The sequence below is a fragment of the Chelonia mydas genome, chromosome 3 (genome assembly GCF_015237465.2).
Source record: "Chelonia mydas isolate rCheMyd1 chromosome 3, rCheMyd1.pri.v2, whole genome shotgun sequence".
Lineage (NCBI taxonomy): Eukaryota > Metazoa > Chordata > Testudines > Cheloniidae > Chelonia > Chelonia mydas.
In genome coordinates, this window is record NC_057851.1 from 29,507,612 (window position 1) to 29,531,084 (window position 23,473).

The following is a 23,473-nucleotide window of genomic DNA, read 5'->3' on the forward strand; positions in this document are numbered from 1 at the left end:
ATACACATCCCCTATTTAATCCACTAGTTCCATGTGAATTTGCAATTATTCATCTACCAGGTAGCAAGGATTTTTGTTCCATTTGAAAATAGCCTTCATTTGATTAAGTCTGGCTTTAAAGGCTGAATCCATTTCTAGGATAAATATCATTATTCAATCTTCTACATTCTAGAAGAGGAAGAGAGAGAGAGAGAGAGAGAGAGAGAGAGAGAGAGTCCTAAACCCTAGTCTTTTCTCTCTACCCCTTTTGGATACAACAGGAACCAGTCTAAACTGGTCCATATGCGGAAACTCAGCTTAATTCAACATGATGTGTCCAATCCTAGTGTGAGAGTTTCACCCTTTCCATAGCAATATGCTAGTCGTCTGATGCCAAACAGATTGCTTTAAAATCCCACCTGAATGGAGTCTACAACTGTGTTCTTGGGAACAGTTTTTCTAGTTAAGTGTAAACTTGATTTCACAGATCTTGGGAGACAGACCAGTCCTCGCTTACAAATAGCCCCCCAACCTGAAGCAAATACTTTCCAGCAACCACACAACAAAAACACTAACCCAGGAACAGGAGTACTTGTGGCACTTTAGCCCTGGTCTACACTAGGACTTTAGGTCGAATTTAGCAGCGTTAAATCGATGTAAACCTGCACCCGTCCACACGATGAAGCCCTTTATTTCGACTTAAAGGGCTCTTAAAATCGATTTCCTTACTCCACCCCTGACAAGTGGATTAGCGCTTAAATCGGCCTTGCAGGGTCAAATTTGGGGTACCGTGGACACAATTCGACGGTATTGGCCTCCGGGAGCTATCCCAAAGTGCTCCATTGTGACCGCTCTGGACAGCACTCTCAACTCAGATGCACTGGCCAGGTAGACAGGAAAAGAACCGCGAACTTTTGAATCTCATTTCCTGTTTGGCCAGCGTGGCAAGCTGCAGGTGACCATGCAGAGCTCATCAGCAGAGGTGACCATGATGGAGTCCCAGAATCGCAAAAGAGCTCCAGCATGGACTGAACGGGAGGTACGGGATCTGATCGCTGTATGGGGAGAGGAATCCGTGCTATCAGAACTCCGTTCCAGTTTTCGAAATGCCAAAACCTTTGTCAAAATCTCCCAGGGCATGAAGGACAGAGGCCATAACAGGGACCCAAAGCAGTGCCGCGTGAAACTTAAGGAGCTGAGGCAAGCCTACCAGAAAACCAGAGAGGCGAACAGCCGCTCCGGGTCAGAGCCCCAAACATGCCACTTCTATGATGAGCTGCATGCCATTTTAGGGGGTTCAGCCACCATTACCCCAGCCGTGTTGTTTGATTCCTTCAATGGAGATGGAGGCAACACGGAAGCAGGTTTTGGGGACGAAGAAGATGATGATGATGAGGTTGTAGATAGCTCACAGCAAGCAAGTAGAGAAACCGGTTTTCCCGACAGCCAGGAACTGTTTCTCACCCTGGACCTTGAGCCAGTACCCCCCGAACCCACCCAAGGCTGCTTCCTGGACCCGGCAGGCGGAAAAGGGACCTCCGGTGAGTGTACCTTTTAAAATACTATACAAGGTTTAAAAGCAAGCATGTGAAAGGATTACTTTGCCCTGGCATTCGCGGCTCTCCTGGATGTACTCCCAAAGCCTTTGCAAAAGGTTTCTGGGGAGGGCAGCCTTATTGCGTCCTTCATGGTAGGACACTTTACCACTCCAGGCCAGTAACACATACTCGGGAATCATTGTACAACAAAGCATTGCAGTGTATGTTTGCTGGCATTCAAACAACATCCGTTCTTTATCTCTCTGTGTTATCCTCAGGAGAGTGAGATATCAGTCATGGTCACCTGGTTGAAATAGGGTGCTTTTCTTCAGGGGACACTCAGAGGAGCCCGTTCCTGCTGGGCTGTTTGCCTGCGGCTGAACAGAAATGTTCCCCGCTGTTAGCCACGGGGAGGGGGGAGGGTTGAGGGCGTAGCCACGCGGTGGGGGGAGGCAAAATGCGACCTTGTAACGAAAGCACATGTGCTATGTATGTAATGTTAACAGCAAGGTTTACCCTGAAAGAGTGTAGCCACTGTTTTATAAAATCTTTTTAAATACCCCGTCCCTTTTTTTTTTCTCTCCACCAGCTGCATGTGTTTCAATGATCACAGGATCTTCTCCTTCCCAGAGGCTAGTGAAGATTAGAAAGAAAAAAAAAAACGCACTTGTGATGAAATGTTCTCTGAGCTCATGCTGTCCTCCCACACTGACAGAGCACAGACGAATGCATGGAGGCAAATAATGTCAGAGTGCAGGAAAGCACAAAATGACCAGGAGGAGAGGTGGCGGGCTGAAGAGAGGAAGTGGCGGGCTGAAGAGAGGGCTGAAGCTCAAATGTGGCGGCAGCGTGATGAGAGGAGGCAGGATTCAATGCTGAGGCTGCTGGAGGACCAAACCAGTATGCTCCAGTGTATGGCTGAGCTGCAGCAAAGGCAGCTGGAGCACAGACTGCCACTACAGCCCCTGTGTAACCAACCGCCCTCCTCCCCAAGTTCCATAGCCTCCACACCCAGACACCCAAGAATGCGGTGGGGGGGCCACCGGCCAACCAGCCACTCCACCACAGAGGATTGCCCAAAAAAAAAGAAGGCTGGCATTCAATAAATTTTAAAGTTGTAAACTTTTAAAGTGCTGTGTGGCATTTTCCTTCCCTCCTCCACCACCCCTCCTGGGCTACCTTGGTAGTCATCCCCCTATTTGTGTGATGAATGAATAAAGAATGCATGAATGTGAAGCAACAATGACTTTATTGCCTCTGCAAGCAATGATTAAAAGGGAGGAGGGGAGGGTGGTTAGCTTGCAGGGAAGTAGAGTGAACCAAGGGGCGGGGGGTTTCATCAAGGAGAAACAAAGAACTTTCACACCGTAGCCTGGCCAGTCACGAAACTGGTTTTCAAAGCCTCTCTGATGCGTACCGCGCCCTCCTGTGCTCTTCTAACCGCCCTGGTGCCTGGCTACACGTAACCAGCAGCCAGGCGATTTGCCTCAACCTCCCACCCCGCCATAAACGTCTCCCCCTTACTCTCACAGATATTGTGGAGCACACAGCAAGCAATAATAACAGTGGAATATTGGTTTCGCTGAGGTCTAACCGAGTCAGTAAACTGCGCCAGCGCGCCTTTAAACGTCCAAATGCACATTCTACCACCATTCTGCACTTGCTCAGCCTGTAGTTGAACAGCTCCTGACTACTGTCCAGGCTGCCTGGGTACGGCTTCATGAGCCATGGCATTAAGGGGTAGGCTGGGTCCCCAAGGATACATATAGGCATTTCAACATCCCCAACAGTTATTTTCTGGTCTGGGAATAAAGTCCCTTCCTGCAGCTTTTGAAACAGACCAGAGTTCCTGAAGATGCGAGCGTCATGTACCTTTCCCAGCCATCCCACGTTGATGTTGGTGAAACATCCCTTGTGATCCACCAGGGCTTGCAGCACTATTGAAAAGTACCCCTTGCGGTTTATGTACTCACCGGCTTGGTGCTCTGGTGCCAAGACAGGGATATGGGTTCCGTCTATGGCTCCACCACAGTTAGGGAATCCCATTGCAGCAAAGCCATCCACTATGACCTGCACATTTCCCAGGGTCACTACCCTTGATATCAGCAGATCTTTGATTGCGTGGGCTACTTGCCTCACAGCAGCCCCAAGAGTAGATTTGCCCACGCCAAACTGATTCCCAACTCACCGGTAGCTGTCTGGCGTTGCAAGCTTCCACAGGGCTATCGCCACTTGCTTCTCAACTGTGAGGGCTGCTCTCATCTTGGTATTCATGGGCTTCAAGGCAGGGGAAAGCAAGTCACAAAGTTCCATGAAAGTGCCCTTAAGCATGCGAAAGTTTCGCAGCCACTGGGAATCGTCCCAGACCTGCAACACTATGCGGTCCCACCAGTCTGTGCTTGTTTCCTGAGCCCAGAATCGGCGTTCCACAGCATGAACCTGCCCCATTAGCACCATGATGCATGCATTGGCAGGGCCCATGCTTTCAGAGAAATCTGTGTCCATGTCCTGATCACTCACGTGACCGCGCTGACGTCGCCTCCTTGCCCGGTATCGCTCTGTCAGGTTCTGGTGCTGCATATACTGCTGGATAATGCGTGTGGTGTTTAATGTGCTCCTAATTGCCAAAGTGAGCTGAGCGGCCTCCATGCTTGCCTTGGTATGGCGTCCGCACAGAAAAAAGGCGCGGAACGATTGTCTGCCGTTGCTCTGACGGAGGGAGGGGCGACTGACGACATTGCTTACAGGGTTGGCTTCAGGGAGCTAAAATCAACAAAGGGGGTGGCTTTACATCAAGGAGTATTTCAGGCAGGACTTCACGGAGGGTTCCAATAAGAAATGGTGCACCTAAGTTATTGTTCTTATTGGAACAAGGAGGTTAGTCTGGCCTCTGATTGATGCATGGCTAGATTTACCTCGTTGCACCTTCTCTGTGAGTGACTGCAGTGTGACCTAGAGGAATGAGTCCCCTAGACTAGTTGCTACAAGTACTCCTGTTCTTTTTGCGGATAAAGACTAGCACGGCTGCTACTCTGAGACTTGATTTCTTTCAGTCACTTGATTCAAATCTGTCCTGAACAAAGTTCTTAAAAAAACACAAGGGTGAGTGACTGACCCAGCTACATCCCCACCCCAACATTTTCAGAAGAGAGAAAAATGTAACCACAGAAGTCACTCAGCATCTTTAGCCTGTTCAGCAAGATTCCTCTTCAGCTGTCCAACCTATTTTTCTGAGGGCAGTTCCACATTCTTGGCTAGATTAAGATTTGCTTGTTACTTTTCAAAAACATTTTCATTTTCATCTTACCTCCCAGGATTCAGCTTTAAAAAGAGATGGCATTTAAAACGCACAGGATCGTCAGCCCCAAATGTTCAAAACCCAAGGATCAGGCCCCAGAAAGTAAATAGCTTGGCTTAAAAAGCATGAGATTGTTACTGAAAGAGAGACATTTTGGGTTATTTTTGCCTTCTCATTTTGAGATGTTAGGCGATACCCGCATCACATTTTTAAACTTGTCTCTGCCACCAAGAGGTCCAGAAACTTACTTTTATTCTTAAAGGAAAGCTGAAATTCCCCCCCTAATCACACAGCTCCTGGAGCTGGGAATTTGAGGGGGGGAAATATTGTGAGCGTTGGCAATACTGCATATACAATTTAGTATCAGGGAAGATGCATGTATGTGTTAACTTTTATTTTACACTTCTACAGTCCTTTCCATCAGAGACTCTCAAAAAACATTACCAACAGTAATTAAGTTAGCTTCCCAATGCCCCTTTGAGGTCTGTAAGTATTATTCCTATTTTACAGAGCGGAAAAGTGAAGCAACAAGATTAAAGCAACTTCTCCAAGGTCACAGAGGAAGCCTATGGCAAAGCAGAGCAGAGAATCCAGATCTCATGACTCTCAGTCTGTGCTTTAACCACAAGACCATCTCATATTTCAAGGAAACCTACTGTACCTACCTTAAAATCTGCAAGAAACACATCATTAATTTTAATAAACGCAGGGATCTTTTAAAAAAATTGATAAATTAAGTCAGAATATCTGTGATGTGCCCTCAAGGAAGAGCAGCAGATGCAGCCAAGAACTTTTCCACACAGCAGTTTTTACTAACAAGACCTGCCTTTCAAACAAACCAGGAAAAATGAAAACGTGTAATTAAAGCACAATCAAAGCACTGCAGAAGCTTCCCGGTCACTGAGCTGAAGAATGGCTTCTTAATGAAGTCCTGTGTGCCCAAATCCCTTCTCTCCAGTTTATCTTGGCACCACACAAATGATTCCCACAATTTAATTTAGTCAGAAGCCTAAATAATGGAGCTTTCAAATGAAGGTAAATGATGTTCACTGTATACATAGTAATAAAAAACAGGAGTCACCGAAAAGCAAGCAAACAAAATGGTTTGGGAGATATTCATACTCCCAGATCAGGGCCCAATCCAGTGTGGCAAGTCCTATGCTCCTAATATTCACTGTGGTTTTATTTTTTGAAATACTGCAGGCAAATCAAATCCTATTAATTTCCATTCATGCTACATTATTCTTGTACCCAGAATAGTAAGATACGGTCCAACAATTCAAAGACACATTAGGTACTGTTTTTATAGTCAACATTCAGATAAAGCTCCAATTCTTTTCTAATATACCTGAAGGCAAAGTGCCTCTAGTTTTTGACAGGAAGTTCTGCAGCCTCATCTGCATCTCTTCAGCTACGTGCAAGTTTAAGCTTTCACAGATTCCAAGCCCAGAAAGGACCACTATGATCATCTAGTCTCACCTTCTGTATAACACAGCCCATAGAACTTCTCTATAATAATTCCTGAAGCGTATCTTTCAGGAAAAAAAACAAATCATTGATAAAGAATCCACCACAATCCTTAACAAGTTGTTCTAATGGTTAATTACTCTTACTGTTAAAAACATATGCCTTCTTTCCAGTCTGAATGCATCTAGTTTCAGCTTCCGGCCACTGGATTGGGTTATACTTTTCTCCAGTCACACCCTGGAGACCAACCCAGACCTCTACCCACACCCCCCACCCCCAAAACTCCTGCACAGCCCATCATCAAATATTTGTTCCTCATGTAGGTACTTATATAGACTATAATCAAATCACCACTCAACCTTCTCTTTAGGTTACTGTACCAAAGTCTTCACTAGCTCCACATGCAGAGGGCATGCTCACCAACTTACTCTGCACATGTAACAGACTTATTTCCCAACAGAATATCCTCACATTTATCAGATGTGAATGGTCTTCACTGAAGACTGGCTCCTTGGCAAGTATGAGGTTTACAGTTTAGAAGTTCTGACTCACCAAAGTTCAGAAATAAGTACTGGAATCATTTCCTTAAGGTAACACTCACTCCGATAAGTCAGCCAATTTTTTAAGTTTACTTTAGAGCCAACAGACATCTGGAGAATATTTAAGCCCAATGTGTATTTAATTCATGGAGTCACATACACTGTGAACAGGAACTTGAAGTGTGCAAGGCACCACCAAATTTCCACTTTGGGCTCTATTCACAGATGCTTAAAATACTTGGGTAGGCCTCCCTCGAGCCTTGGCATGCAGAGGTTAAGCAGGTATCCCCCCGTCTACGATACAGGATACCCTCCCTAGCAACTGACAGTGGTTTATTGTGCTTTGAGTAGGGCTGCTCTTCGGCACTGCAGCAGGGAGCATTGAGCGAAGGGTGGGGCAGCGGGTGCTATATGCTGGACCAGCCAGCACACAGGAGCGCACACAGGCAATCAGTCCACTCCCTGGGCTCAGCGGTGCAGTGCCATGCAATGTGGCCTGGCTGCCACTGGCTCACAGGACACGTTCTGCTCACCCAAGATGCTTTTAGTTTTTGGTTTGACTCAGACTTCTTGCATCAATGCAGAGTATCTGGAATTCATGTGATCGAGTTTATGCTATTTCTAGCTCATTAGCTAGAGGCAGGTTAAACTGTAACAAGCACCTTCTTAAGGATTTCATTTGGATACTTTATTCTTCTTGAATTCCAGTCCTAAAATGTTAAGGAATATTCCTGTGTCCTCCTAAATAGGTATAACATTCCATCAGAGAACTGACTGTATATGCTGTACCTAGCATCTTGGGATCCTTTGGGCGGACAGTCACTATAACTAGGCTTGGAATTTTAATTGGTAAATGTTGGTTTTGCCATACACATACAAACCACCCCAAAAATATTTCCATCAATAAATCAAAATGTACAGGGCAAAATAGCAAAAACGCTGTTGAGAACCTAGAGTCTAAATCCAGTGATTTAGACTTATGAATTGGGCTGGTTACAAATGGACTAGCAAATGAATAGTAAAAACATGCATGATTGATTGAAAAATATTTACTTTGTATATTTTGACATGTGATTTAACAATTTGTGTTTTAACAGTTTATAAAATGTTTACTTTTGAATCTCACTGTCTACTGTCATTAAATAAGTTCGACCCCCATAATTTCCCGCAACTGAAAATTTAAAAAAGCTTAAAACAAACTGATATTATGTCAAAATTATATTTAAAAAATTTGAATTCTGCCAATCCTGTCTATAACAAGCCACCACTGCCTGTTTGGATTGATCTCCAGACCAAATACTGTTCACAGGAACAAATCTTAGCCTCACCAAATGTCTTTGAATAAGGAGAGGCCCATCAGGTCTTAGCTTGCCTTAACTTAGCTTACTTAGGAGGCCTTCACTTGCCTTCTCTGGAGACAGTGCACTAGTTTATATGGTCTCTTTGCTGGGCTGCAGAAAGACTGTCACACTAAAACTATCCCTGCATAAGCACAAATGTAACTAGGATGCCTACAGTACCTTTCTTGCCATGGTCTGGAGGATGCAAACTCCAGGGCAAGCCCCCGCCTGGGCCAAAATTTAAAAGCGTACAGCAAGGGGATGCAGAAAAGAAGATGTGGGAGCTCCTCACCACTTCTAAGTGGGAGCCAATAAAGCCAGTACATTTGTCCAGACTAAATAAAAGGGTTTGAGGACTATTCAGTAAGGGATAGTCAGGCCAATTTATTATTCTGCCCGCACTAGTTCACTCATAAGATTGCTATGTCTGTGATTGTGTAGTAAGAGCGCTCATATACTTCGGAGATGGAATACAGATGTGCCTAGACTGACACCACTACAGCTTCATGATACTCTGTCAGCATCCGGACACAAAATGGTATTCTGGGCATGGAAAAGAGATTCTAACAGAGAGCTGCTGGTAGCTTTGCCTTCTGTTCATGGAGTCAACTCAGTCTTGCAAAAAGGGTTATATTACAACTTCTTTTGATGAACGGTTGACTAAGCAGCTTTAGGCCTGGATTCCACCCAAGTCATTCATTGTCCACCCAAAGAAAAGCTGCATTAAAGCAGAGAGATTTTTAATTTAATACGGATGGCCCTCAGCAAGTTGTTTTTCTAAGACCACCTTCAGTAAGTATTGTGAAAACAAAGGGAAAAAATCTCTAAAGACAAACTGACAACTCTTGCTGGGAACATTTTCACTTCTAAAGACGACAGTGCTCATGAAGATCAAACAAGATGTAGCCAATTTTGATGCTGTCACAATATTTATTCCTTTACCTCCCACATGCTTCATGGTTTTTGCATCACAGGGAGGGGAAGCCAGGGGAGCAGACATGGAGATAAAAATTGGGCAACACATGCATGTGTGGGCTTCACACCCAAAATATGGATTGTTTGGTAGATGTGCAGTCCTATTGCATGTGTTATGGCATCACTCTGGGTATCCCAAGAACCAGTCTATCCAGAATCTACAGTGGCAGGACTGGTGAAAATGGAAACAGGAAGAAAATCCCATGAAGGACATTCAGCAAGGGCATGAGACAGAACAATACAGCAACATCCAAAGCTGAAATCTTGCCATGGAATGAGTGTGTTAGTTCAAGTTTGACAGCTATGGATGGGGAGGAAAACCTTCAGTTTTCCACAGCAAAAATAGATATTTCAAGATATTCAGTTAGCTCTTCCTCTAATGGAACATCCCAAGGCTGTCGGTACCTGTTACCACTGGGCAGCAAAAGGTGGTAACTCCACGGAAAAAAAAAAAAAAAAGCTTAGATCACCAAGTCCTGCGTTGTATTGCACACGATCTGTTCTAATGCATCAGAACTTAAATCAAAAATTTGCTTCCAGCTTGCAAGTGGTTAAGAATGAGTGAAACTTGGGTTTGTGCTCCAGAATTCCAGGATAAATTATTTAAAAATCCGTTCCTCAGAAATGTGTACGTTTACTACGACTTCCTCTCCACACTTCATATGCTGCACTCACTTTTGCCCCATGTATTTGTGGTTTTACAGCCTTTGCTTTAACCTGACACCTTTCTTTTATTGGAAATGCAAATAGGCATTTGACTCACCATCCGCCCATTCACATTTCAGTTTCATTCCCAAACTAACCAAACCTGTACCTTCTTAATGCAACCCAAAGATGGCAACACCTTATTTTAATGAGGCATATGACTGATGGTTCATTAGAATGGCATCCATATATATACATGCAATATTCATATAGAAAGTTAAAATTGTTCCTACAGTGAACGCCAAACAAAAATTATGCTAGAATGTATTAAAATAGTATCTCAGACCCACCCAGACAAAAATAAGTCTTCGTCAAATCACAGTGAGTGATCCACCCTCTTCAGAAAAGTCAGTTCAGTGAAACAGACTCCTGCTTATTGCAATACATGGGCAGGTTCCACTGTACAGAGAACACCCATGCTAGGCAGCCTCCTGTTTCAAGAGACCAGCCCAAACTATCTGCAAATGGTTTGGGACAATTCTTCTCCACCTTTAGTAGAGCAATTAAACAGCTGATTGTCTGTCATTTAAGATGTCATTGAAGTCAGGTTTCCCTGCAACTTTTCTTAGGCAGGAAAGAGTGAAAAAAATACTAAAACTATGTCCAATTTCCAGGATCACCTCACTATAAAGGTTCTCTGGCACCAAATGCCAGAAGTGCTGTACATATTACTACCTTCTGTACCCTAGCTTTAATGAACACAAGTGAGGGAATGTCTACACTTCAATTAAACACCCACGGTTGGGCTGGGTCAGCTGACTCTGGCTCATGGGGCTTGTACTATGAGACTGTAAAACTGAGATGCAGACATTTGGCTTGGGCTGGAGCCCAAGCTCTGGGACCCAGCCAGAGCCCAACCATCTACACCTCAGTTTTACAGCCCCACAACCCCAAGTCAGCTAATGCCAGCCATGGGTGTTCAACTGCAGTTCAGACATAACCTGGCCTAAGGGACATCTACCTTGGAACTGCAGGAAGCTATGCTGATGATTTAGAAGGTGGGTCTCTTTAGCCAGCACAAAATTGCATTGGGGCACTGTACTGTTAAATATGTCATTTGTACCGGATATAAAATCCCGCAGATAAAATCGCTTGTGTTCACTGAAGTATCCCATGGAATCTTTATAAGAGGAGTGTTAATATCTGTATCCTTGTCAAGTTTCAAACTGGGTAAGTCCATTCTGTCTAGCTACATCTCTCCCACAGTTTGAACTGAGCAGGCTTCCTTGCCCCAAACTACTGGCTAGTACTATTAAACTGCTATTACCTTTCACTCAAGAAGTGGCCATATTTCCACACGTGGGAAATGATCCCTGGATATTGTCAGCCTTGTACAGTAGAACTTATGGATAATAGAGGATTTAAAAAAAATCAGGGGAGCCAGTTCAGAGCCATTAGACTCCAGATTTCAAAGTATGGTGGCTAATTCGGATTCCTGCATAGCCAGCCAGCCTTGAGAAAGCCTGACTGGCTGCATTAGCCAACTCTCACAGACTTGAAACCAGACCATGCCCCCAAAATTTAAGGGTCAGGATGTTCTGCACATCTAATGTCACACCAGTAGAGGTGGTGGGACAGTGGCGCTTGTTGTGACTGGAAAAATGGAGAGTGCTGGGGCCAGGCCATAAGATTTTTATATAGAGACCATATTTTTGAGAGTGAGGGCACCAGTGATGATATTCATGGTTATTAAAGCAGTACCTAGAGGCTTCACCTGAGAGGAGAGAGCCATAGAGTAAGAGACAGTTCCTAGCCCAAACAGCTTACAGTCTAAGTCAGGGCTGAGCAAACTTTTTGGCCCAAGGACCACATCTGGGAATAGAAATTGTATGGCGGGCCATGAATACTCACAAAGTTGGCATTGCGGTGCGAGAGGAGATGATTTAATTGGGGATTGGTCCTGCTTTGAGCAGGGGGTTGGACTAGATGACCTCCTGAGGTCCCTTCCAACCCTGATATTCTATGATTCTATGACTCTGCCTGGGGTTGTGGGCTCTGGGGTGGAACTGGGGATGAGGAGTTTGGGGTGCAGAAGGGTGCTCCTGAGGGAAGGAGGAAGATCAGGGCTGGGGCAGGGTGTTGGGGTGTGGGAAGGATTGCAGGCTCCAGCTGGGGGTGTGTGCTGCGGGGTGTGCCTGGGGATAAGAGGTTTGGGGTGCAGAAAGGTGCTCTGGTCTGAGATCAAGGAGTTTGGGAGGAGAATCAGGGCTGGGGCAGGGGGTTGAGGCACGGGGGAGGCTCAGGGATGCAGGCTTGTGGAGGCTCTTACCTCAAGCGGCTCCCAGAAGCAGCAGCATGCCCTTCTCCAGCTCCTATGCAGAGGCATGGCCAGGCGGTCTGCACGCTGCTCTGTCCACAGGCACTGCCCCCACAGTTCCTGGCCAATGGGAGCTGCGGGGTCAGCGCTTGGGGAGGAGGCAGTGTGCAGAGCGGAGCCCCCTGGGTGCCCCTACATGTAGGAGCCAGAGGGAGCCATGCTGCTGCTTTCAGGAGCCGGGTGGAGCAGCCCCTGACCCTGCTCCCTGGCTGGAGCACCAGAGGGGGGCCATACCACTACTTCTAAGAGCTGTGTGGAGACAGGGCCAACTCTAGGCATCAGCAAAACAAGCAGATGTTTGGGGCGGCACATTTCTAGGGGCGGCATTCCGGCCCCTGCCACCCCAGCTCGCCTCTGCCTGCTCCCCTGAGCATGCCACCTCCGCTCCGCTTCTCCCTCCTCCCTCCCAGGCTTGCCAGGCGAGAAACAGTATTCCCACAGTATTCTTGCCAGCAAGTTAAAGAAGTATGGGCTGGATGAATGGACTATAAGGTGGATAGAAAGCTGGCTAGATTGTCGGGCTCAATGGGTAGTGATCAATGGCTCCATGTCTAGTTGGCAGCCAGTATCAAATGGAGTGCCCCAGGGGTCGGTCCTGGGGCCGGTTTTTTTTCCAATATCTTCATTAAATGATCTGGAGGATGGTGTGGATTGCACCCTCAGCAAGTTTGCAGATGACACTAAACTGGGAAGAGTGGTAGATACACTGGAGGGTAGGGATAGGATACAGAGGGACCTAGACAAATTGGAGGATTGGGCCAAAAGAAATCTGATGAGGTTCAACAAGGACAAGTGCAGAGTCCTGCACTTAGGATGGAAGAATCCAATGCACCGCTACAGATTAGGGACCGAATGGCTAGGCAGCAGTTCTGCAGAAAAGGACCTAGGGGTTACAGTGGACGAGAAGTTGGATATGACTCAACAGTGTGCCCTTGTTGCCAAAAAGGCCAATGACATTTTGGGATGTATAAGTAGGGGCATTGCCAGCAGATCGAGGGACGTGATCGTTCCCCTCTATTCGACACTGGTGAGGCCTCATCTGGAGTACTGTGTCCAGTTTTGGGCCCCACACTACAAGAAGGATGTGGAAAAATTGGAAAGAGTCCAGCGGAGGGCAACAAAAATGATTAGGGGACTGGAACACATGACTTATGAGGAGAGGCTGAGGGAACTGGGGATGTTTAGTCTTCAGAAGAGAAGAATGAGGGGGGATTTGATAGCTGCTTTCAATTACCTGAAAGGGGGTTCCAAAGAGGATGGCTCTAGACTGTTCTCAGTGGTAGCAGATGACAGAACAAGGAGTAATGGTCTCAAGTTGCAGTGCAGGAGATTTAGGTTGGACATTAGGAAAAACTTTCACTATGAAGGTGGTGAAACACTGGAATGCGTTACCTAGGGAGGTGGTGAAATCTCCTTCCCTAGAAGTTTTTAAGGTCAGGCTTGACAAAGCCCTGGCTCGGCTTTGGCACGCCTGGGGGAGGAGGCGGCGGGGCCGGGGATTTGGGGAAGGGGCTAAGATGGGGTGGAGTTAGGGCGGAGGGGGCATGAAAAAAAAAGTGGGGGCGGCAAAAATCCTAGAGCCGGCCTGGTGTGGAGCAGCCCCTGACTCTTCTCCCCAGCTAGAGCGGGACAAGCCCCAGACCCCGCTCCCCAGCAAAAGCTTGAGGGCCAGATTAAAATGGCTGGCAGGCCAAACCTTGCCCGTGGGCCATAGTTTGCCCACCCCTGGTCTAAGTAGACAAGGCAGAGGAAAGGTAGGAGCAAGGAAGTGCTATTGTCCTTATTTACAGATAGGGAATGCAGGCAAAGAAAGTAAGTGACTTGTTCAAGGGGACATGCAGTCTGGGGCAGAACAAGGGGCTGAACCCAGATCTGCCAAGTCCTAACCCAGCGGGTGAATCACGCTTCCCATTCTTCCCATGTGATCAATGGCATCAGCCATGTACACCTGATGCCCTCACCAGCACCCTGCCCATTCATCCATCCCCCCGGCTCCAAACTTCTGAGCAGCATCAAGCAGCTTCACTGGTTAAGCCACCAGCCATAAAACAATTGTCTTTCCCCACGTCACATTCTTCCTCTCACACACCACCTTTCAAATTAAGTAATTCAGAAGTGAAGGTGCGGAAATATTTAGTCAAAGATCTCACATCTATCACTGGCTCATACAAGCTGGCAGGGCCACCTTCAGCATTTCCCACCCTTCATTTCAGTATTCTCTCCCCCCTTCAGTTCCAATGCATTTTCCATGATATCTTTCAATCTTCCTTCATTCCGCCTCCCACCCACTCCAAAAATGAAACCCCTGTGGAAGGATTCTCCCCTGCCTCTCAGACCAGGCTTCCTCCTGCCCTTCTGGAGCACCCTCAGCTCTTCACCACCCCAAGGGAAGGCAGCACCAGGGTCTCACCCCTTATAGGGTTTAACAGTCCGCTGCTCAGCCCAGGGAATACCCTGACCCACCTACTCCACTATCATTGTGCGGCTTTCTCGAGGCTCTTTGTGCTGTCTCAGAGTAGCCTGCAGGGGGCATTGGGGAGCTGCTGCAGGGATAGTAGTAGAGTACAACAGAACCTGCTTCTCTAAACCATTTGATTTTGGAGTTACAAGCTCCTCCCACACGTTTACATACATGAGTGCACAGACAGTGCACAAACACGGTCAGCTACACTGTCACTGTCTTTGCTCAGAGCATCACTATATCCTGCATCAGGTCTCTGATGCACCACAGTACCAACGCACATGCAAAGCTCTGGGGTTGCAGCTGCACAGTTACGGGCATTCTCCCTGCAGAAAACCGCAAAGAACCAGGCTGCACTCAATGCAATGCACACTATCCCTTAAACATGTGTTTCAAGCTACTTCAGTTTCATGAAATAAGCGTTTTCTGTTTTATACACTGAAATGCAGGAATCTGAAGGCTTTTCATGTTTAAAAGACAAAGAATATTTTCATGCCATAACAGTGTCATTATATTTTACAAAATCCATGATGCATACAAACTTCATTAGAAAATGTACATTTCCATGGCTGACTTCTCTTTTCTTTTGACAAAGCATCTCTGCAGCTGTGGATTGTTACTCCCAGGAACCCCACTTCAAGGATGTGTGCTGGGAAGAAAGGCTATGTACCCACAATGCGCTGTATCACAGTTGCTGGAGGCAGTGTCATGGGATATTTTACTTCACGCTTCTAAAAACCACATTTATAGGTGTCAGTCCAGTGCTCAGGTTGCCTATCCCATAAATTACATCATACACATGAACGAAGACTTGAGCTTGGCAAGACAACTGGTATCAGGGGCGTGCACGGCAGGAGGTGGGGGAAGAGAGAAGCAGCAACACAAACTCCCCCCAGTAATCGTTGGGGGCACAGAACTCCTCTGGCCTTGGTGCTGCGGGGGAGGGAAGAGCTAGTGCCTGCCAGGGCTGGGGTGGGGGGCATAGAACATGCCCCCCCAAAAGGCATCAAAGTTAAAATTCTGCGCTTGCCCCTGGCTGGTATGGATGCACAGCACCCACTACCATTTATAACTTTCTCTAGCACAGGCAAATCTCTAAGATTCAGCAACAGCCCAAGCCATTCCCACAGAACACTAGAAACCAGAATGAGTGGGGGAGGGGGAAAGAAAGCTACACAGTATCCCGGGATGAATCCTTTGGCTATGGGCCTACCATTTCAGATAACGGAAGGGGCTGAGTAAGCACCCACCAGATAATCAAGGCTCCACTGTACATCAGTTTGTTAAGCGCTTTATCAGTGTACTATCACTGTCATCATTAAAAATAAAGCATTGTACTTATTGCTTTGAAGGACTTCCCTGTAGCATGGGAAGCTCAACTCTTGCCTCATTCCCCACCCTCTCCATACACTGCACCACACAAGCTTTTGTAAAAAAAAGTGAGATAAATGAACCATGCAATAAAAATTGTTGAAATTGGCTCAGTCTCCTCCTGATAAGATCACAGTGTTGGGAAAGAGCTACAGCTCCGTCGATGAGTAAGCTGATCAAGATTCACTGTCAAATGCATTTGCTCAAGGGAAAAAAAAAAAGAAAACCAACAAGGTTTAAATAGGAGATGTAGAAACCCAGTGTGCTTGTTACAAAGGCAACCCTTTGTGGATCTGTCTCATGTAAAACCTAAGGGTATGTGGCAGCTGGGAGGGAGCCTCCCAGTCAGGGCAGACAGACTCAAGCCGAGTGCATTACAAATAGCTGCGTGGATGTTGCACTGGGTCTGAGCTTGGGGTGGCTAGCCCAAGACACTGCTAGAGCCGTAATCTCCCCCTGCTATTTTTAGAGTGCTAGCTTGAGCCCAGTAGCGCAAGTGGCTCCCCAGGCTGGGAGCCTCACCCCTAGGTGCACTGTAGAGATGTCTGTGCTTAGCACTCTAGCTAACACCACACTCAGGCCCACAGGTTCCCTGCTTGCTTCAGTCTAAAAATCTTCCATTAAAATATCAGTTTTACTTGCTTTTGTAAGTTTCCAACAGTCAGGACTCATGCTCAAAGGCCTGATAGCACCAATTTGGGGGTTTGTCTAACCTATAGCTCCAGCTATTTTTGTGCGTGGATTTAATGCCAAACTGACACCCCTGGAAGCCGCCAGTGTCTATTTATTCACAGAACAAGCAGCACAACTTTCCCCACACAACTCCTCCAACATGGCACCTCAACCGCACTGGGAGGAGTGGCAGTGGGGGAGGGGAGAGAGAAAAGGTACTTCACTCTCTCCACATTCAGTCCCTGGGCTGACTGCCAGTAAGGGTGCCAATTATCTCAGGGGTAATTTTGATGTGAACACCCATCCACCAGAAAAACGGGCCAAGACCACCTGCTTATTTCACACAGGACATCACAGACCAACGGGACAGAAATGACTTTCGTCTCTACTACCCTGCACTGGATTTGAACCAGTGATTTAGAGGAGAATTGTTCCCCTCTGCCACCCAATCCTCCAAAGGTATTTTCCAGACATTCAGGTCTCAATCCATCTTTCATAAACCCAAGATGCACATCACTGTCCCAGAAAATACTGTCTCCTCTCCCTGGTCAGGCAGGTGCGCACATTTCACAGGATCTGTAATGAAGTTCACTTATGTATCCAAGATCAACACTGTGCCTTTAGTTCACATCCTTGTCTACTCTCCTGCTTGTGCATTTACCAGCCACACTGTTTCAAGAACTAAACTAGCCTCTTCATAACAGTGAAACAGATGGTCTCAGTTTCCCAATCTGCAAATAGTTCTTACCTACTTCTCCTGGTTGTTGAAGCTCAGTTAATTCGTGTTTGTAAAGGACTGAGTTCCTTGGATGTAAATATTATTAAATACTATCTGCAGCAGTGAGAAAACATGTAGCTCTTTACTCTTGGATCCTGTACAATCTACTGATGGCAGCTATTATTCTATCCAGTTTCCTGAACAGTCCAGCACTTCCATGCCTCAAAACGCATTCAAACCTTTCAGTACATGTGCATGGGAAAGGCACCCTGCTGCCCAATTCCAGGGTAAAATGGAAAACCATCCCTTTTGGCATGAACAAAGCCAGGACACTAGATTCTAATTTCAAGGAATTTTAAAGACTGGCATCTGATACCAGACTCACTAGTAATGTTTAAGTGAAAACATGCTGCTACAAAACCATTTAGGTTGGAGGTATAAAAGCCATCAGAGCTGGGCAGTGAAGAGTAGATATTATTTACTTTATTTAGCAATAAATACTTAGAACAGCTACCTACTGCCCATCTCCTAAGTGCCTCTACCTCTCCACAATCCACTTGCATTAAGCGGTCAATACGGTTTCCTTCTCCAAGGTCTTCACACCTCCATCTTGAACGGTTATCCAGTGCATCTCTGAGACTGACAAACTGTGCTGGGCACTGGCCTTATCTTCTACATGTGCTGTAAAGCACTGACATTTAGAGCTCAAGAGACAGACAACCCTGAAATACTTTTCAGTGAGGAGTTCTGCCATTCCCCCATTAGTACTATTTCCAGATGCAGCACTTCAGAGTCCTTCCGGATGACAGATGCTGTATACGTTCTCAGTCATCTTCACTTTGTCTGTTACTAGCTTCAAACATGATGTGTGAGATATGATCAGCTGCTCTCAAACAGGAAGGAAAACTCTGTAAACTGGAGACTAAGCCTTATATCACCAACATAGGGATGAGCCTTAGGAATTACACAATTGACCAGCAAGAGTCAGTAAATTATAGAAACCCTCGAACACTTTGCAGCTGCAACTACATCAGCTCAACAGTGGTATAATCTGATCAAAACTGGACTCTTTTTGCTCTCTTTAGACAGGTGTTCTAGCACTTTGAAGATGCACAACTCCTCCACACATTTACTTGGGGTATGGCTTCAAACAGCAACAGCTGCAATTAACAAAACACACCAGCTGTGAGAGTTCCTGACACAGTACATCTACCACCTAACACAGTGGCCCAAAACACTGAGTGAGGATCATATGGTGGCTCAATGAGTTCACCTAGAGGCCACTCAGATTAAAATTGATCCTTGCATGCTAGGATCTGTAGTCTCAGTGGAACATACCTCTATAAGGGCAGCTGCAATCTATTCTGTTTAATGCAATTTAGGTGCAGTGGTCTAGGATCCTGGCAAATTGCCAAACTGGCCCCTCTGTTGGAGCATCCCAAAAAGTTACTGGCAACTATCACGACACCATATATTGGTTCCCAACTACACTAAACCATATCTCCAGCACCTCTGCAGCACTCTTTAGGAAGAAGTTTGGTGCTTCCATGCGTCAGTATTTGTCCAGCAAGATAGATTTCCCTGCTAAGAAACTTAGAGTCACTGCAAAGCTTTTAATATGTGCTCACGCAAGCCTTCTTAGCCAGCAAGATTTTGCCTATTTCTTAACACAAGACCGTAAACAAACTCATTACATGCTAATCATCAGGTCACACACCCCTCTCTTTCCCCATATGCTGGAAGAGCAGGAAACATAAGATGGGTCACATACCTTTGCTTCATCATTAATGTCCCAATTGAAGGATATGGCATTGTATGCAAGCTCTTCAATGTTACTGATTGTGTTGAAGCTCTCCTTATAGTCGGCTGTCGGGAGGGAGAGGAGAGCATCTTAAACCATACAAATCAGACAAACTGAATAGCAACTGCAGCTCTTCCACAGTACCCTAAGGGTTAAAGGCTCTGAAAGGCTTTCAGAGGCAGATTGTTAATAAAGGTTGAAAGCAGTTCATTATATAAAAAAAAAAAAGAGAAGAATTAAAAACAAAAACTAAAGTGGAAAAGGCAACGACGCCAAGCATGGCATGTATCTGTGCCATACCCTATAGTTACATATGAGAAATGTCACACTGCATGACAAGAGTGTAAGCTCTCAAAGCTCCTTCAATAATAAAGCTGACGCGCATGCAAATCTTTAAGTGCCAAGTGCTTAATCCCTGCCTTTATTCACAGAAGGAAAGGGTTAGGAGCACAACCCAGCTTTCAACCAAGGAAATCTGGAAGCCAGCCAGTCGCAGCCTTGTCTGTAGGCAAGTGGAAATTTGCAATGTTTTCTTTTTAATTGAACCGAGGACTCACTGCAAGAGCAGCAGCAGGAAGGAGACCAAGGAGCATATTTCAACAGGGAGTTTGTCCCCTGAAAAAAACCAGTTACTGTTTAGAAAGCTTGCAAAGCCCAGAGAGTGCAGTTTGACTATACTGGCCAAGATTTTTAAAAGCAATTAGTGATTTGGGGGTGTCTCCATTTTTGGATGCTCCTACTTGAGACATCTGAAGAGGGCCAGTCTTTCAGATGGTGTGGGGAGCACTTGGCATTTTCTGAAAATCAGGCATTTTCAAGGCATCTAACATTAGCACACCCACCCACCCACCCCCCAGAATTGAGGCTGCCAAAATACCTAGTCCCTTCTGAAAATACCTTGGCCAAAAACTTCCCTTTGGTTTTGCCACAAAGGTATGGACAGTGCTCAGCCTGGTCTGAAGGTTCCCTTTAAAAATGAAGTACCACTAGAAGGTTAAACCCCGCCAAGGAAATCAGGCTTGGAGCTTGATACCAGTAATTAGAGTGTTTCTTACCAATGTCAATGCATCTTTGTTTGGCTGTGTGTTGCCTCGAGTGCCAGTACTTCCAGTGCCTGATTTGATCTTCTCTTGTTTTGTCTTCGGCAAACACGACCAAGATGACGCTCTTCGTGAAGAGGAAGGGGGTAGGGAGAGAGAAAAACTTTAAAGGCCACAGAGAAAATTTGTTTTGGAAGCTTTTACTGGCTATCAGGTTTTCTGCATTTGGCGTGCAAAGCTTAGGAAAAGCCAAGTTACGCCTGGCAAAGTAGAAAACCCTCTTTAGAATGGGAACAAACATGCTAATGTTCTTCAGGGCCATAAAAGAACAACGTGGTCAGAAGTTGCCCACATAAAGAGAGTTGGGTGCTCTCCTTCCAGGTGTCCATGTCACATAAACCCATCACCACTACTGACTTGCTTGCTTGGTAGGCTCAGAGACACCAGTGACCGAATAGGCCTGGAGACCAATTTAACCTCTTCTGCTCTTCATTGGCATGGCAGAAGGGGAAAGCTGGGCCTGCTGCTGTGGACTTCAGTCTAGACTTGTGTGACTATGGGACTTCAAGGCAGTCAGCCCAGCACCTCCAATAAACAATAAATACCCACAACACTGCTCCCAAGAAGCTGTAAGAGTTGCCACTCACTCTGACTTTGCTGATTGGGTGGTGGACTCCTTCACTGCTGCTGACTTCTTTAAGAGTGATCGGATAAAACTGACCCTTGTTTAGGTATGTCATTGTGCTGTCCCCTGGCTTCTGACGAAGTGACTTGGAAGCTTCTAAGGTGTATTCAAAGTTATTCCTAGGAGACAAAAAGGACATTGATAGCTTCCTGGCAAACTCTTTAGCAAAGTGTTTTACATTTAATTTGGAGAAATTCCAGACTTATTAGTTGAGACACTAAACCCTCAATAGGGAAGGGAGGGGGAAGCAAGACTAGCTCTTTGTTGATAATCAATTCTCTTCATGAGAAAACATTTAGAAAAGCTCTTTGCAGAGAAAATCAACATGTAGGATTGGAGGCTGCCTATTCAAGCTTACTGCAACATGTTCATTTACGTAACAGAAGAGTTTCTACCAGTGACCAAAATGCTGTTAAAAGTCATTCAAAGGCTGCTAGGTCCCCTCCTCCTCCCACCAATGTTTCATTCCCAATTAAAAACAAACAAATCCACCCCACATCACCCATTCCCCATCGTAGGTCTCCATACACAAAATCCACACACAGCAAACCTCCAGTGCCTGCTGTAGGTTCTCAACGTGGAGAGAGCAGACAAGCATCTCTAGGCATCTATCAGGGTGAGGCACTTGGGAGCCAGCTCCAGGAGGGTTCTGCAGTAATTCTTATTCTCTTAAATGACTAGCTGGATCACACCATACCAAGTTGGTTAGAAATCAGTGTAAGACTCCTAGATGGCAGTACAGTGCCATTATCAACCCAACAAAGATAGTTTTCCTAAATATTGCAGACATTACTTTCCAGGTTGTTGAGCACTCAGCTTCAGCTAAAACCAATGGGAGCTGCAGGTGTGCTCAGCACCTCTGAGAATCATGCCTAAAGAAAGGCAACGCAAAAGAGAATTCATAAGCAAGCCGCACCGATTAGTCACAAACAAACTGGCTATAAGATCAGGCGGCTACAGGACAACGAAGCTTGAAGTATTACCCAGCAATGCTGTCAAAAACGTAATCCTCTGAACTCATGCTGGCCATCCGCAGATTTAGTTCAGCAGGAAAGAAAACCTGAAAATACAGATAATTAATTCAGCAGCAACAGAATCAAGATTTAACAGCTGCCAGGTTACAACCCTGCTTCAGCTGGCTTAAATATCTGATAGCTAGGGATTGTGGCTAGCATATAGAGTAGGCTGTATATGGGCCCCAGTCAAATAATGCTTTATATGCCAATTAAGCACAAGATCTAGCAAGCACACTCTGGGCCAGCTTTTAAAAATCATGCCTTCCTGAAGCTTGCTAACTACTGGAAGTTATGGACATCACTAATATGGACTTAGCGCTTAAAGGGAAGCATTGGTGAACCCTGTAGATTTCAACAGCTGCAAGAAAACAAATTAAAAACAAAAACCAGATTTTTCTATGAGCTCAGCTCCCATTCAGACACCTAAATAAATTTGCCAGATTTTCACAAGCGCCCAGCACCCAGTAGCTCCCATTGAGGACAATGGAAGCTGAGCACTTAGGAAAATCTGACCAGTTTATTTAGGTGCTTAAATAGGAGCTTCAGGAAGAGCTCTTGTAACCTTGGCCCACTATTTATTTACTGTTGCTGCTAACAGATTATTATTTCCACAAGCTATTTAGCCAAAGCTTCCGTCATTTGTAAGATTAGCCATTTGCTTTTGATAATGATTTTGTGTTTTATAGATTTAATTCACTAAATTATACCTATGGACTTTTCTGGGAAAGTCTTCTATTTCTAAGCCACAGGACTGAGATTTCAGGTTTACATAACTATTTGAGGTGCAACGTGATACCTACGCACTTATTGGGTTGCGCAAACACACACACACACACGCACAGAATATGGTGGGTGATCCCTGTACCTCTTGCACTCCTTCTTTGAACGTCTCCGAGAAGGTGGAGTCCGGCGTGCGCCTCTGCGAGTTCTGAGGCTGAGCACTGGAACTAAACTGATCAGGGTTGAGATTCCTGTCGAAAACCACCACCCGTTCTGGGGGCTCGGGGTGGTAGCCAGTGGGAGGGATGCCCACAGTGAAGCCATGCGGCTGCGTTTCTGTTTTAATTGAATGCGTGGGCATTGTTGCAATGGAAACAGTGACAGTGGTGTCGGGGGTCGTCAGGTGGCCTCTCTTGTCCATGGCCATTTGAGTAGCGTGAGGAAGAACAATATTGAAAGGCACATTTTTCAGAACCTGCACTCTGTTTTCTCCAGTAGAAATGAGCGATTGTTCTGTTGGGATGCTGTTCCTTTGAGAGGAAAAAAAAAAAAAAGGTTAAAAAAAACCAAACATTGAATAGCAGAACTAGAAACATTTATTGGGCTTTTGGCTAAGGTGAAACAGAACAGCAGCTCCCTGTACTGGTGATGATCAACTATATCTAGGGTTATTGGCTCTAGAATTTATAAAAATCTTGATCCATTTCTGACTCCTAGGACCCTAATTTTGAGCTAGAATACTATACTTGACCTTAAAATATTAACAGCCCATAAACTGAGTCACCCAAAACACAATACACTAAGAGCCCCGCTGACAGGGTATCAAGCACT

At 45.7% G+C, this 23,473-nt stretch overlaps 1 protein-coding gene across 3 annotated transcripts in view; it reads right to left on the bottom strand.

Annotated features, from left to right (window-relative positions):
* GRHL1 (grainyhead like transcription factor 1) overlaps positions 1-23,473 on the bottom strand; it is a gene marked incomplete in the record, with an annotated part of 68,737 nt that overhangs the window by 31,716 nt on the left and 13,548 nt on the right. For all 3 annotated transcript variants that reach the window (XM_037894082.2, XM_037894083.2, XM_037894081.2), the window contains 5 exon segments: positions 19,152-19,246; positions 20,237-20,348; positions 20,869-21,025; positions 21,890-21,966; positions 22,788-23,172. In XM_037894082.2, coding sequence (XP_037750010.1) covers positions 19,152-19,246; positions 20,237-20,348; positions 20,869-21,025; positions 21,890-21,966; positions 22,788-23,172 — 826 coding nt within the window.